A 14,590-nucleotide genomic window follows, 5' to 3' on the forward strand; every position below is an offset into this window, starting at 1 on the left:
GGTGACAGAGATGTGGGGACGCAGGGATGGCAGGGATGTGGGGACGCAGGGATGGCAGGGATGTGGGGACGCAGGGATGGCAGGGATGTGGGGACGCAGGGGTGGCAGGGATGTGGGGACGCAGGGGTGACAGGGATGTGGGGACGCAGGGGTGACAGGGATGTGGGGACGCAGGGATGGCAGGGATGTGGGGACGCAGGGTGGCAGGGATGTGGGGACGCAGGGGTGCCAGGGATGTGGGGACGCAGGGATGGCAGGGATGTGGGGACGCAGGGATGGCAGAGATGTGGGGATGCAGGGGTGACAGAGATGTGGGGACGCAGGGATGGCAGGGATGTGGGGACGCAGGGGTGACAGAGATGTGGGGACGCAGGGATGGCAGGGATGTGGGGACGCAGGGGTGACAGAGATGTGGGGACGCAGGGATGGCAGGGATGTGGGGACGCAGGGGTGACGGGGATGTGGGGACGCAGGGGTGACGGGGATGTGGGGACGCAGGGGTGACGGGGATGTGGGGACGCAGGGGTGACGGGGATGTGGGGACGCAGGGGTGCCAGGGATGTGGGGACGCAGGGGTGCCAGGGATGTGGGGATCCAGGGGTGGCAGGGATGTGGGGATCCAGGTGCGAGGACGCCCGCACTGTTCCGCCCCTCCTGGCCCTTAGGCAGCCCGCGCGATCGCCGGCGAGCGGCGCGCGGGGGCCTTGGCTGGGTCGGCTCAGAGGCGGCGCACGGAGGCAGGCGCGGCGGGCAGCCCTGCGTGGCCGTTGGCGGCCGGGGCCTGATTTCGAACGGCGAGCGGCCCAATCAGCGGCGCGGGCGGGGCCGCGCGCTGGGTTTGAGCCGGGCGGTGAGCGGGGCCGCGATGGCGCCCGGCGGGGTCTGAGGGGCGGCTGGGCCGGGCGAGAGAGAGCGTGGGGGGCGCAGGGATGGCGGAGCAGAGGCGGAGGCTGGTGCGGATGGCCGTGCTGGAGGAGCTCCGGGCTTCGTACGGGATCAAGGTGAAGAGCGGGAGCTGCCTGGCGGCGGCCAAGACACCGGGAGCTGCACCGACGGAGGTGAGCGGGGCGGGGGAGCTCAGAGGGCTCCGCTTCCCGGGCCGGGCAGAGCCAAAGCTCGCACGGGTCCAGCGGCTGGTCCTGTCACCCGCAGCGCTGGTTCCGGCAGCAGCGCCGTTCCCGTAATGCGGCCAGCCCCTAACAGGGCATCACCCCCTGTAATGGGGAAAAGAGCTTTTTCCCGCTTTCCTTCGTCCTGCAGCTGCTCCCGGGAACCATTACGCGGCCGTGTTGTGATTCAGGAGGGCAATGGCTCCGTGGCGCTGGCTGCCCCCGCCCCCGGCAGCTTGGCACTCGCGTGTTGCCGGGCGGGCCAGATGGCGGAGGAGCTGTGTTCCTCTTTTGTCCGTGGGCTTGCTGGCCACTGAAACACGCACGGTCGCCTCTGTTGCGTGCAAGAGCATTTTATGCTTTACTGTGATTGATGTCACTCACCACAGAATTCAAATCTTATTAATTGTATTACTTCTTGGTAGAAGTATGCCCATATAGCTATGGTGTTGTTTCTAAAAGCTGTGTGTCTTTTACTCGATTTCTTAGATTTTTGGTTTTTTTGAAGGGCTTTATTTGCATGGTTTCTTAGTATAAGGCATGACTAAGTATTTTGGCACAGACAGCTCTTGCCTTAATTTGCCAGTGGTCCAGCAATGAAATCTCTCCCATTGCCTTAAATATCTGTTTTTAATTTGATGAAGGAAAAAAGTGTTTTCTGTCTCAGGACTGCTATTTAAAACTGACATATTACAATGGATGCCAGCACTGAGATCATTTAGAGACTATTGATCTTCTGGTAGACTCTTTAATTTATAAACTATGGACCATGGTCAAGTCCTAAACAAGATCTCTGTGCAACTGGTTTGGCACAGAGCTGAACATCCTCAGACTGAGCTTTCTGTAGGACTGAGAATACATCACACAATGCTGCAGTAATCCTTGGTCAATACAAACTAAAGAAGTTGGGAAGACATGCTTGAGCTGGGTTGTTTGGAAAAGGAGAAAGCAAGGGTAAAGTTAGAATTAGTTTTCTTCCCCTTGTCAGTGTCAAATATATGGTTTTAGACTTTTCTTTCCTTTTGCATTTGAAGGGAAGATAATAAGAACTGTGAACAATATATGTATATCTTGATAAAAGATGACTTTGCTGTCTGTAGTGCTTAAATTGTATGCAAGGAAGAAAATGTGTACTTAACTACTGAGCAAGGTAGGAAGAGCTACCAGAAAACATTTGTTTTGCCAAGGCATGTCTTATTTCTGTTCTGAGGGAGCAGACATAATTTTATTAGCTTTATTATTTATTAAGAAGAAATTAAATCACAACTTCTGATACTTCAAACAAAACCTAGTGAAGTGAGCATATTGGTTAGGAATTCTAAATATTGAATTCTGAACTACTGGCATTTTCTAGTATGCAATCTTGTACATACAGAAAAAAATGTTCTCACCTGGAGTTCATTTTCTTTTTGTAGCTTTAGTAGCACCCTGAAACACAATGACAGGTGTGTTTCTTCTCTTTCCTGACTCTGTTTGTTTTCTGTAGGACAGATTAGATTGGGTGCAATGAGTTAGTTACTGATTAACTGTTTTCCTAACAGGGACAGCAGTTGAGTTTCAGCTATGAATGACTAAGTTTGCATTCAGCTCTAAGAACAAGTTGGGTGTAATCCCAGTCCTCTTCTGGCTGGGAGATGGACTGGCTTGCATGTTCTGTAAACATGAATATTAAAAAATAAAGTAGAAGTTGTAGGATGTAGAAATTGTTGATGCTGTGGATGGACATCAGTAGTAATGACTGATGACATTTACTTATTTTCTATCATGCAACATACTCTAATGTCTTCCTGTAAGGCAGTAGAGATCAGTTATTTAATAGCAAGTGTTAAATATGAGGTTCAGAACAGTTGTCTAGATTGTTCTGTTGAGTTTAATCCTTCCCAAAAGAGCAATTTTGAGTGTCTGAGATAAAGAAAATTTTATTTTAAAAAAAAGTTATTTAAGTTGTCTTGTGTTGATTTTTAAGAAAAATAAGATATAGTCAATTTGAAAAACTAACGTGAGATTCCCAACAATCTGGTTCATGTTCTTTACTTATTGGTGAGTCTTATAAGAAAACTAACTTCTTGTAAAATAAGAAGTGTAAAACACACTGCAGAAAAGCTTTCTACTCTTTCACAATCATCTAGGGTGTTACCTGCAACTAGAATCAGTTTTGGATCTCTGGAGATGACAATGCTTTTCCAGACAATACCTCTTATCTATCTTATCTGAAAGACTGTTTTTTGTCTTAACTGCTCTTATGTCTACTTGTGGAATGTGTGCTTTTTTGTAATACGTAGTTGATAATTATATCAGCTTTCAAGTTACATGATTTGAATTTTGTATTTCAGGGTAAAATCTTCGGAATATCTTTTCATTTGTTGCCACAGTCACTTGTGCCAGAATATGGTTATATTCCAAGGTAAATTAACAACGCATTTTTAGATTTTGTGCTTACTTTGCTCTCTTTATGGTATTGAACCCTTGTCAGTAGAAGGAATGTAATATTTGTTTCATGCCTGCTAGAGCTTCTGGGGGTTATAAGAATAGTTACAGGTGGAAAAGGAGGGATGCATAAGTTGGACAGGGAATTCAGAGCTCTTGTTCAGTTGTATTTCTTTATACTCTTGTCATTGGGGGAAATTATTCTATATACTAAGTTTTACAAGAAATGATGAAATATTTTTTGTGGAAAAAACGCAAGCTTTATTCTGAGCATCAGAACTGTCACTGTTCTTTTCTCAGCTTTCTCGTTGATACATGTGAATATTTGGTAGAACACGTTCATACTGAGGGACTCTTCAGAAAGTCTGGATCTCTTGTTCGCTTAAAAGCCTTAAAGGTATTCTCTAAAGCTGCTCTTTTTTTCTTAATAAGCTGCATTTTCACTTGGGCATGTTTTAATTTTTGGACTCTTTTCAGTAATATTCAAGTTTTAATAGTGGAGGTAGTTTGATAACATTGCCTGCTCTAGAAATGATAGGAGAGCTAATCCAGAAGCTGACAGGCTTCCCCCTTTTTTTTTTTTTTTCTTTTTCTTTTAAATATTTTACTTTCCAGGTGATGAGAATAGTTTGGGACTGAACAAACTCATTAGCAGTTGTGCACACTGGATGCTATGAGGATATTTGTTTGGCAGTGTTCTCCTGGTGGAGGGAAGATGGGAAAACTCTAAATTAATACACGTGGTCTGACAACCCGGTCTGTGTCTCATTGTATATAATGTAGTTGAATAAAACATGGCAAGGCTGAAACTAACAATGGGGAAGGTATGACTGTTGTGACATGGGCTACAGCACTGCTGCCTAAATTTGAAATCTGACATTATGTTGAAGACTTTAAATTGTGTTTCTTATGAAAAATTTCAGAGCAAACTGGATCAAGGTGAAAACTGCCTCTCAGCTGCACTGCCATGTGATGTTGCAGGGCTTCTCAAACAGTTCTTTAGAGAGCTGCCAGAACCCATCCTTCCACCTCACCTGCAGGAAGGCCTATTCAGAGCTCAGCAGCTTGGAAATGAGAAGAAAACTGCAACCGTGCTGCTGTCCTGTTTGATGGCTGACAGAACAATTGCAGCTTTGAGATACTTTTTCAACTTTCTGAGAACTGTGTCATTAAGGTCAGTGTAAAGGGCGTGTTTGTAAACAGCTCTGAATTCCCTTAACTGTTTCTCTGTCCAGGCAAGTGCTGTAACTTTCTGTGAGTGCTTTGCCATTTTAAACTTTCATAGCTGCAGATAGTCACTTAATTCAGTCATAGTCTTTTATTTCATAAATCCAAGGTTTTCTTGATGAAAACTTAATCAACTGGACACTTGACTTTATTCAAACTTTGTTCAGCAGAATTACCATAATTTTGATACCTTGCATTCCTGAAAATTGAGGGCGATCTATAACTTCTTGATTTCAGTAACATAGTTACTGAAATTATACTGCAATTATCTGGCTTGGAATGCATAAGTCTATACATCAATCGTGTTATATAAGCACTCCAGTGAATGCGTCCATTTTTATTTTTTAACTGTATTTGTCTTATTTGGTCTTTTCTTTCTCCGCTGTTTATATTCTGATACTTTGAATTAAAAAAGCCTTTTCTTGTTAAGATCCAATGAAAACAGAATGGATAGCAGTAATCTGGCAGTGATTTTTGCTCCCAACCTCTTGCACTCAAATGAAAATGAAAAGATGTCCACTAGTACAGAAAAAAAAATTCGCCTGCAAGCTGCTGTTGTGGAAACACTCATTGACCATGCGGCAGAAATCGGTAAGATGATGAACGCTTATCAACGTGTCTCAGTGCACCAACCTGTGTACAGCTTTTCTTTTCAACTTTTAAGAATCATTAAAAAAAATATTTAACTATTCCAGGACAAGTACCAGAATTTATCATGGAAAAGATTCCTTCAATGTTGGGTGTTGATGTCTTTCAATCTACTCCCTCACTGTGGGGCCAGGAGGACAGTGAAAATGAATCTCCCAGTGAATGTAAGAGGAGGAGGCACCGAAGTGTTGGGGGTAGGTATGTTTTGTGAAACTTTCAAAGCCAAAAACAGAATTGAGACTTCAGGTAGTCTGACCCTAAGCACTTGCTTCTTCCACACACAGAACAAATGTCTTCAAAACTGGTTGGGTTTGAATTTGAAAAATGTATATAAGACTTCAGTAATCACATTATTGTATATTTACCCAGAGTTTTCTAGTCTGTTGTCTACTAAATAAGCTATTTTGGATTTGTGTAGCCAAATTAATATTCTGGCTTTTTGTTGAGTCTGCTTCAGATCCTGTTGCAAAAGGCTAAAGGGTTGGTTTGTTGGTTGTTGCTAATTCTGAAATGGTACTTTAATATATACTTTGAGACGTCAGGTAATGAGAAACCAGGGATGCAAATGGCAAGTGTGTTTTGAATCATCGTAGCTCATTTGTGTTTTGAAGTGTAAATCTGAATTGGGTATTATTGGATACTGTGTGCTCTGGTAACATGGATCTGGGACTTTGCAGGAGGATTTTTCAGTTTTCAACAGGGTTTAGTTGGGTTTTTTTGCCAGATATGGACAATCAAATGGTATGTTCTGAGTTCTGCACTCTCTTAGAGGAAATACTATGGAACATGTATGCTTGACTTCATTTAAATCCACTGCAAAGGAATCTTTTACGGTATGGCTGTAAAAACATAGGTATTTGTTTGCTCATGTAACCTGACAGTAGTTGAAATTAAAGCTATATGACTGTATGTTGTGCCATGGCATGGTTTTTTGTGTATTGTACGTCTCTGCTCTGTTGGGTTTTTTGTTTGGTTTTTTAAAATAATTTTTATTTTAAGGAAAATAGATTTTTTTCAGCTATTGTGAAAGCAATAAAAACTATGTTGGTGGGAAGATCTGGGTTATGATATTCTGTACATAAAACAACCTTTATGCTGATTTGCCTTCTTTTCACTGAAAAAAAGTACGAGTTAAATGTGAGTTGAAAATAGAGCAAGACAGGCTTCACATTTAAATTTGATTGCTCGGTGTGTCTTGCGTTTCAGATATTGTTAGTGGAGCATTGAATAAATTTAAATCTAACAGAACACCCTCCACTACACCTCAACAAGACAGAAGCGGTAGGTACTGGTGTATTTGTACTGAGTAAAGCCCATGCAGTATCTTCTGGATTTGTTAACTATATTCAAGGTTTTTTTTAATGAAAGAATTAGAATTTAGTTGACGGTAAGTGATTAAATTTAAATTGTTTGAAATGGAATATAGATACATATTTATTGAGGATACTGCATTTACTGTAATTCTTGGAGCAGCTGCAATTACTGCAGTAGTGGGCTGTGTGGTTTAGCTCTGTGGGGATTACCCAACCAAACTTGTGCTTTTTAGCTAATGAACCACTAAGGCTTCAGTGCAGTAGTGCAGCATTTTATTATCCTTGGAATGAATCTGCAAGGACTAAAATTCTTTCACACTTACTGTCTCTAAAACTTTTGGCAGATGACTATACATTTACTTCCTCCTAATACCTATATTGTTTTATTGATCTGTGGGTTTGGATTTTCTGTTCTGGTACTCTAAACTTGCAAAAAACCCAACAAAATAAAAAAATCAAACCCTCAGCTATACTGATTGCTTTGCCTGTTCAAAATGCATGCACTTTGGCTAAGCTTTTGCAACAAGTATTTTTCAGAGTTAAAAAAAAAGCCCCAAAACAACCTCTCTGACTTTTAAGCTATTAACTGCAAATTTGATTTTCTTAATTTCAGTCCTTTCATCAGTGACTCCAGTGGTTCTTACTCCAAGTACCAAGCGGAAACTTCCAGCTGATTGCTCTCAGGGCTTGTCCAGCAAGAAGAGACGCTCTTTTAAGCATAATTTTGCTTTTGAGTTTTTACCAAGTAGCATATTTAACAGCAGCTCAACACCAGCATCAGGTACAGTGCCATCACTTTTTCTTTGCTGCTTGAAGTGATTGTTGGTGGCTCTTAATTTAAGAGTGGAGCCGTTTGTTCTTGTTAGTCTGTCATTGATGCTTATTGCTGAAGTGTTCCTTGCACTACATCCCCATCTTGGTAAATAGTGTATGTTTATGTTCATTGGTGACTCATGTGACATGGTTTGAGCAAAAGACATTCTCTTGTTTTTTTTTTTTTTTTTGTTCTATTAATATCTCATTCTTGCAATCCTGATGTCCTTTTACCTTTTTTCTCTCTGTGATCACTCAGGTTATACTCCTGTTGCTTTCTTGGTGCACAAATCCATGAAGACTGCCTATGCTTCCAAGCTTTTGAAAGTTGTAGCCTTCTATGTCCTAAATGCTTAAGTAGCTGATCCTAGCTCTATGAGAAATGTAATTGTTGCTTTTATAAAGCTGCTTTCTTGTGTCCTATCACCTCTTGTTTTTCATCTAGATGTTGCATCTCAAAACTAGAGAAAATTTTACTTTTGTTTGACAATGCTTTTGTACCATTTTATTCTACTAGAGGGCTTCCAAACATCAGGCTATTCTGAGAATCCTGTTTTATTTTTATTTCATTCTTTAATGTGCTGCCAACTGAAGTTAGAGTGGAAGGATATTTCTAGACTGGCTGTTTTGCTAGATTTTTTTTTCCTTCAAATGAGTGTTATGAAACTTAGTGCTTTTCTTATTAAATCATTTAATGTTCTCCATGAAATTCTAGTTTCTATGGATAAGCAAACAAAAGTAATGACATTTTTAAAGATAGCAGTGATGCATGTGTTTCATAAAATGTCCAGTAGTAAAAAAAAAGCAACTATTTTCTTCATTGTTGTTTCAGCTGTTCTGGCTAGGTATGTAAAAAAAGCACACTGCAAATAATAATGAGACTATGTCTAATTTTTCTTCTTGAGCTCTTAAATTTGAGGAACTGATCTGATTATAATAGTGTGGAAACTTATTTGAGGTAGTGATATCTGTAGCATGTAATTAATTGCAGTCCAGCTGCTTTTATGGATGCTACAAGCAACAGCTTTGTTTAATTTTAAGGTGGAAATCAAAGTAATTTCAAGCCAGCACTGTACAAAATAAGCAAAAAAATTATGGTGTTTAAAAACCTGTTCTTTATTGCTTTAACTTGTAAGTCTTTATCTGAAAAAATGTGACTGTTTTAAGTTCATATCAATACAATTTCGTCCCTGTAGTTCAGTTTGAAGCAAGTCCTTGTGTGTGCCTTGAGTCGTCACAAACCTCACTATCTCCTTCAACCGTGGGTGAAAATAATGTGTCCAGTACGGGGAACAGAAGAAGTAAAAGACTTGCAAACAAAAAACTATACAGGTAATTAACTCTCAAAGCCTGAAGATAAATTGGAGAGATCTGTCTAGACCCCTTGAATAATGACCTCAATCTGTCTCTAAAATTATTGGTTTTGGTAAATTTTCATAGTAATCTTAAAACCACCAGATCTTCTGATGTTGCAAAATTAAGCTCAAAACAAAATAGGATCTGGTATAGCTTTCTGTGCCTATTAAAGAAAGGTTGGCAAGAAGATAAAAAAATAAGTAAAACTGGATGAAATAACTGTAAATAAATGTCAGGATGTTTTCGTTGTCCTCCTAAAGATTTTATGTCCCTTCCTCCCTTGTGTCCTTCCAGAGCTGAATCAGGAAAGACAGGTTGTTTCTCTCCAAAGATAAGCAGAAAAGAAATGGTTCGTAGATCTTTACGCTTGAAATTTGGTTTGGGGAAAAGCAACAGAGAAATGGTAAGTACCCAGTCCTCTCGTTAGAGTGTAGATTTTAATCCAGAGTTTGGGGCATTGCTTTTCAGGAGCAGGAAGGATGTATTTTGTAATGGAGGGATCCCAGTGTTAATTGAACCTGCTTGCTGTCAAGTACAAGAAGCTTGAGGCTTATGTGCATAGCAGTAACAGATCAGCTTGTACTGTGTTTGGCTGGCATAGGACAAGATGCTGAGGGAGGGAGTAGCTGACTTGAATTGACCAAGAAGCAATTCCATGCCATGTAATGTTAAGCTCACCAGTAAAACTGGGATGGGGATAATTTATGGCAAGTAGCCACTGCTCAGAGGCTTGCTGAGAACTGGCCTGACTGTTGTAAGTGATGACCTGTGCATCCTGTGTGGGTTTGGATTTTTTTGTCTGTGGTGTTGGTGTGTCCCTTTTCCTTTTCATCTTTCCAATTCTCTCCCTCATCCTGTTGGGGAGTGGGGAAAGGGAGCATGTGGCTGGATGGGAACTTGCCTGCTTGTTGGGATCAACCCACCATGCTTGTGATCAGTGGGTCTCACAGTTCCTGAGTGTCTGACCTGGCAGAGCCTGTGCACAGAGTCACTCTGTTCACAGTGTGATTAAGTCTGCCTGACTGCAGGGAAGCTGTTCGCCACCTAGGTCTGCAGAGAAGGCAAGAGGAAGTATGGCCTAGAAAGGGCTGCTGTGGCTGATTTGTGTAGCAGTTTGCTGAAGCTTCCTCTGTAAATGAGATTCCAAATTACAAGTTTATATAAAAGCAATTAACACTTTCTGTTTGTTCAAGAATATTGTATCAGGATGTGCAGCTGGCAATAGATCAGAAAATATTGGAAGGCGTCTTGCAAGTCAGCAAGGTTTGGAAAGCAGAACTGAATGTGCAAGAAGAGATGTGCTCTTCAGCCCATATGTCAATGAAAAATTCCCTAAGAAAGGTGATTGCCTAACTAAATATACTAGATGGGGAAAACTTTTTTTACTTTGCAAAAGCAACTTTATGGATAAAAGTATAAAAGCAATTGGATTAAAAGTATGCTTCCAGCATACTTTTGCAAGTCAAAAATCATACATGTAAGTCAAAAATCACTTGTATGTTAATGGCTTGGTGGGGAAAAAGAATTGGTTTAGAACAAACTTGTTGTGTTTCTAGTGTATTTTAGTAGCTCTCTTAGTTAAATGAGAGGAGATACACAATTTCACTTAATACTATAACCTTTTTTTACATTTCTGAAATTGAAGGGCATAATGGCATCTTTAAATTCAGTGCTGCTTTGATAATTATTTTTTAGTAAGAATTTTGTCTATAGTTATTAAAATCACAATAAATTATTCCTAAACACTGTGGTATTTATTTTAAGGTTCAAGGAATGTAAGCAAGTCAGAAGAAAACTTGCTGACTCCAAAATGTCACAATAATATAGTTCACCGAATGTCATGGAATAGTCCTACTGTTATGGATTCTCAGGTGGTCAGCAAGAATGAGCAAATTCTGCCTGGACACTGTGAAATGGGAGTCAGCTCTTCAGAATCTGTTTTGGTATTTGGAAAGCCACCAGTTATTCCAGATGAATTCAAATCTGCAACTGTAAGCAAACAAGACAACAACTTGGAACTTGTGCTGTGTGAAGATGAAAGTAATTCAACTACAGAAACATTACTGAAAGTTAAGGAAGCTTTCTCTGCATCTGGGAGTATTCTTCACAATTTGATAGGTGATAAAAAATCATCCTTCTCAGTTGTAGCAAGTGAAATATTAAATGAAACTCCACTTCCCTCAGGGCTCAGTTCAGCGAAAGAATTGTTAGTGGAAGAAGTTTCTGAAAATCTAGCAAATGTAAAATCCAGAGAGCTGTTGCACCAATTTAATCCATCTTCTGCTGCTGATAAACAGCAATCAAAAAAAGCAGAAATTGACTTTTTGGACAAAAAAAACTACAAAACTTCTATTGAGATTGAGCTTCAGGTCCCAAAACCAGATATAAAAAAAGTAAAAGAACTTCCTATGCCTCAGGTACTAACCAAGGAAGATAAGTTTACTGTTGAGAACAGTTCAACAAAAGATGACTTACACAAATCAGATTTCTCTGGAAGAAAAGAGGAAATAGAATTAATACACTCAGAAGCAGCTGAAAGCTGTATGGTAAAGTGCTGTAATTTGGAAGAGGGTACTGCTAAACCTTCTTTAGCAGGACAGCTGCCTACTTCACAGTTGCCTAAATCACAAAACGAAATGAGCAACCAATACTTGAAAGCTGAAAATTCGGATAAAGTTTTAACTAAAACATTGACTGTTTCTGACCATGGGAAGGTTTCTGACCACATACAGTGGTTCAACCAGCTTTCATTAAATGATCCAAATTCTGCAAGCAAAATGAAACCACCTCTGAAGTTTCAACGTACTCCAGTTAGACAGTCTGTAAGAAGAATGAATTCCCTTTTGGAGGCTAACAGACAATCTGTAAGCTCTCAGACGGTTAAATCAAGTGGTGTTGGTTCACCACTTGTTAAATCTTTGAGCTATGATTCTGCCCTATTCCCCTGCACAGAAAAGCCCTCAAAGAATTCCCTGCTTTTGCCACGCAGGAGCGAAAGCACACGTGACCAAGTTTCTGTAGCTCATAAGCAGCTAGAATTAGCATCCAAATCATGGTACAGGCCATTAAATCCATCAGACAAGCCTGATGGTTTTGTCAGAACTGTTGGAATCCATGAACAAAAAGCAACTGTTCATCCATCAAAGTCTGTTCTAGAAGATCTAACCAATCATGAAATGGTTAAATCCAGTTTGAAAGTTAATGCAAATGTAAGTGTTCCAGGTGCTTCCTCAGAAAAATCTATGATTGCAAGAAGTGCTTCAGGAAAAGAAAGAGTTCGTTATAGAGGCTCTCCAAAGAATCCAATATCTGAAGTAAAACTGCTACCAGCTGCCAAGCCAGTAGACTTATAAGATCAAATGTGATGGCTAAATGGGTTCTTTGTAACTTGGTTAATCTTTGGAAAAATCTAAATTTGTATGGTTTTTTTTCTAGTTATTTTAATTTGTAATATTTCATTTGTTTTAAATGAAGATGTACAGATAGCAATTTGTTTCATGTTGAGGTTTTCTTCATTTACTGAAACTTCTGTAAATGCTAGTCAGTTCAACTAAATTAATTTGACTTATAAAACAAAAATAATCTGTTAATCTATAAATAATCTAACACAAATGTTTGTGTTAGATCTCAGGTTTTGATTATCTCAGTGTCTAAAAACATGCTGCATCTCCCACAACTGTTCTGGCAGTATTTAGATTAAGTATCAAGTTCAAAAACAATTTCTCAACTATTTAAAACAAATTTAACAGACATGAAAGGAAGTGTTTTGATGCTGAGTATTAGTAGTTAAATTTATTTACTTTTTTAGTTTTAAGTGTATTGTAGCACCCCTTGATACTACTAAGTTGAACCTCATATGATCTCTATTTCTTTCGAGACAATGTTTTTAATTTTTGTTGGAGTAAATTGGGAGCGTATTTTACTTGTTTAGTAGGTAAATGTCAAAATATAATCCATGTGTGCACACACGAGGAGAATTATTAGAACACGTGGAAAATAAATGTGCAGTTTATTCAAGAATTGAGAGGTCTTAAAACTTCATCCGGTGTTGTGTTCTGCAGTAGGTACCAAGTATTTTCACTTATGAGTAATAAAATGTTTTATCTTAATATGAGAGGGGAGTTTTAACTTATTTTTAGAGCTGTAGAATTATGTTAACTAAGTGGTGCAGAAGCTGTTTTGAGATGCTGAAAGTGTTGCAAGAGACGAATGTAAGAAGCCATAGTGTGTTAAAGGTTGATTTGCACAAGCAAATGTTTACATCTTTTGGAATGAAAACTGTTTGTCTTTAATCAGTTGTAAAATTATTTGAGTAAACACTTGAAACCGTTCATTAGCTTTTTATATGTGTGAATTGCTTATTGGCAAAACGTTAGAGCTGAAGCACTGGATACTTTTGGTTTTAATAAAACCATTGTTTTTTCCCTCTTCTGAGCTTGTTCTTCTATAATGACTTGGAAAGTTAGATTATGCTGTTATATGCAGGCTGTAGACACCAAAATTAGCAAGTCTGAAAATACTGAAGCCAGAAGTGAATCTGTTCTGGCTGTGCTTTTTGTTTATCTTAGCTATGTATTGGTAATTCTCACGACTAGCCAAAGGCACGATGCAACATAGTTTATCAGCAGTAGTCTTCTGAACTTTTAAAAAGGATATGTTAGTGAAAAGAATAGTTCTTTTCTCTTCCCTGTCTCCTTCCCTATGTATCCACCAACTTGCAAGTTGAATTGGTTCAGCTCCTCCATCTGTGGAAACCTCCTGCCTCACTCTTGCTATGTTGCTGTAAAATCTTATACCAGGCAGCCAGCCATGTGAAGATCTTAACCAGATTGCTTGCTGGGGTGGTTAAGAATGGGATGGTTCAGTTTCATGAAGTAAAGGAGTGAATAAGGCCTTTCACCACCATCCAAAGAAGAAGAGGAAGAGCAACATGCTCTTACCCTCTGCCTTTAGCTATTGAGATCCCTCAATAGGCTGAGCAGGCACCAGGGCACCATGTTTTGAATCATCTCATGAGGTAAGGATCAGCAAAACACCTTCCAGCTGTCATGGCTGATGCAAGGAGGTAGGAGCTGGAAATAGGACAGAAGGAGATAAAGGCAGATTCACGAAGAAAATGAGGTCTGACTCCTGTAATAGTGAGGTGTCACACTGATTTTTGTTTAGAAGACTAAGACATGTGATTGTCAAAGCTGCTTTAACATTCAAAATATTTGGTACATATTAACAATGTGTCTATCCTATGTGGAGCAGTAAGCTACTTTTGACCATCCATGCAAGCTAGTCTTGAAACATCTAAATTTGGCTTCTTAGGGGGAATTTGGTAGGGCCCTGACAAAGAAACCTGTAGCAGAAAAAAAAAAATTCTTAAAGTTTAGGTTCTGTTTTGTAGAACAGTTTGGACATACAGCCCTTTATATAAAGTTGATTATGTTTTTCAGAAAGAAATGCTAGATGCCAAGTGGAAGTCCCTACAGCTAAATCCTGCAAGTTACACCTTGCATCATGTACCAGAGACCAGCCAAAAAAAAAAAAATCTACATGTGCAAGTGTAGTTCATGGGACTGTTGTGGTTTATGGGATATAATCTCAGTTTTTCTGTGGATAGCTATGCTAAACTGGGATGTGATGCATTCCCCTCAGTAACAGTGAAGGTGTGATACATAAAATAACCTTTAGAAACCAGCGTTTTCCAAG

General features: G+C 39.8%; 1 protein-coding gene across 5 annotated transcripts; it reads left to right on the forward strand.

Moving 5' to 3' along the window:
* The first annotated feature begins 909 nt into the window (after nucleotides 1-909).
* ARHGAP11A (Rho GTPase activating protein 11A) lies at nucleotides 910-13,324 on the forward strand. Of its 5 annotated transcripts, none has more exons than XM_068193053.1 (12): nucleotides 910-1,058; nucleotides 3,443-3,513; nucleotides 3,837-3,933; nucleotides 4,460-4,710; nucleotides 5,179-5,354; nucleotides 5,459-5,605; nucleotides 6,618-6,692; nucleotides 7,338-7,505; nucleotides 8,734-8,869; nucleotides 9,188-9,296; nucleotides 10,087-10,234; nucleotides 10,658-13,324. In XM_068193053.1, the coding sequence occupies exons 1-12, from the start codon at nucleotides 930-932 to the stop codon at nucleotides 12,244-12,246; spliced, it is 3,096 nt and encodes a 1,031-aa protein (XP_068049154.1). In that variant the 5' UTR covers nucleotides 910-929; the 3' UTR covers nucleotides 12,247-13,324. The 5 variants fall into 5 exon arrangements, with proteins under 5 accessions (XP_068049154.1, XP_068049155.1, XP_068049157.1 ...); XM_068193054.1 differs by having other exon boundaries at nucleotides 5,194-5,354; XM_068193055.1 differs by having other exon boundaries at nucleotides 915-1,001.
* The last annotated feature ends 1,266 nt before the right edge of the window (nucleotides 13,325-14,590 follow it).

This window comes from Anomalospiza imberbis, chromosome 6, assembly GCF_031753505.1.
Source record: "Anomalospiza imberbis isolate Cuckoo-Finch-1a 21T00152 chromosome 6, ASM3175350v1, whole genome shotgun sequence".
Classification (NCBI taxonomy): Eukaryota; Metazoa; Chordata; class Aves; order Passeriformes; family Viduidae; genus Anomalospiza; species Anomalospiza imberbis.